Below are 443 nucleotides of genomic sequence, written 5' to 3'. Positions count from 1 at the left end.
CCCCAGACAGATGGGATGGGATATGAGGTCCTGGGGCCGGGAGCTGTTTTGCTCCATCTTGATGTCTCTCAAGCCGGCCATAGGCTCCTGCTCAGCATTGGTGTTCCCCCGCACTGATGGGGACAGGCTTTGCCCCACTTCAGGAGCTGAATGCAGGGTCTGGAGCTTGCAGAGGGCATCTCCTTACCCCTTTCCTGGCTGAACACCCGGCACAGCTCTGGGCTGCCTCCTTGCTGCTCTGGGGTCAGGCCATGGGTGGGAGCAGGTGATTTATGCAGCCCAGCTTCTCCTCTCCGTGTCTTTCCTTTGCAGCTTGGTGTTCGCCACCCCGCTGTGCTGCGCGCTCTTCCCGCAGAAAAGGTAAGGACGGGCACCTTGCCTGCCTGTGTGGCTCCCGTGGGGCAGGGCGTGGGGTGCAGGCGGGGGGTGTGTGGGCTCCTTGT

The 443-nt window shown here is 62.3% G+C and overlaps 1 protein-coding gene across 1 annotated transcript in view; it reads left to right on the top strand.

Moving 5' to 3' along the window:
* Positions 1-360, top strand: part of LOC104077227 (sideroflexin-1-like) — a gene marked incomplete at its 3' end in the record, with an annotated part of 2,653 nt that extends 2,293 nt beyond the window's left edge. The window contains exon 7 of the mRNA XM_009578380.1: positions 313-360. Within this exon, the coding sequence (XP_009576675.1) occupies positions 313-360 (48 nt within the window). The remainder of the gene's footprint in view (positions 1-312) is intronic.
* Between the last annotated feature and the right edge of the window lie 83 nt (positions 361-443).

Source organism: Fulmarus glacialis, unplaced genomic scaffold, assembly GCF_000690835.1.
Source record: "Fulmarus glacialis isolate BGI_N327 unplaced genomic scaffold, ASM69083v1 scaffold21915, whole genome shotgun sequence".
Lineage (NCBI taxonomy): Eukaryota > Metazoa > Chordata > Aves > Procellariiformes > Procellariidae > Fulmarus > Fulmarus glacialis.
The sequence above is the reverse complement of the archived record's forward strand: the minus strand, read 5'-3'. Positions and strand labels throughout refer to the sequence as shown.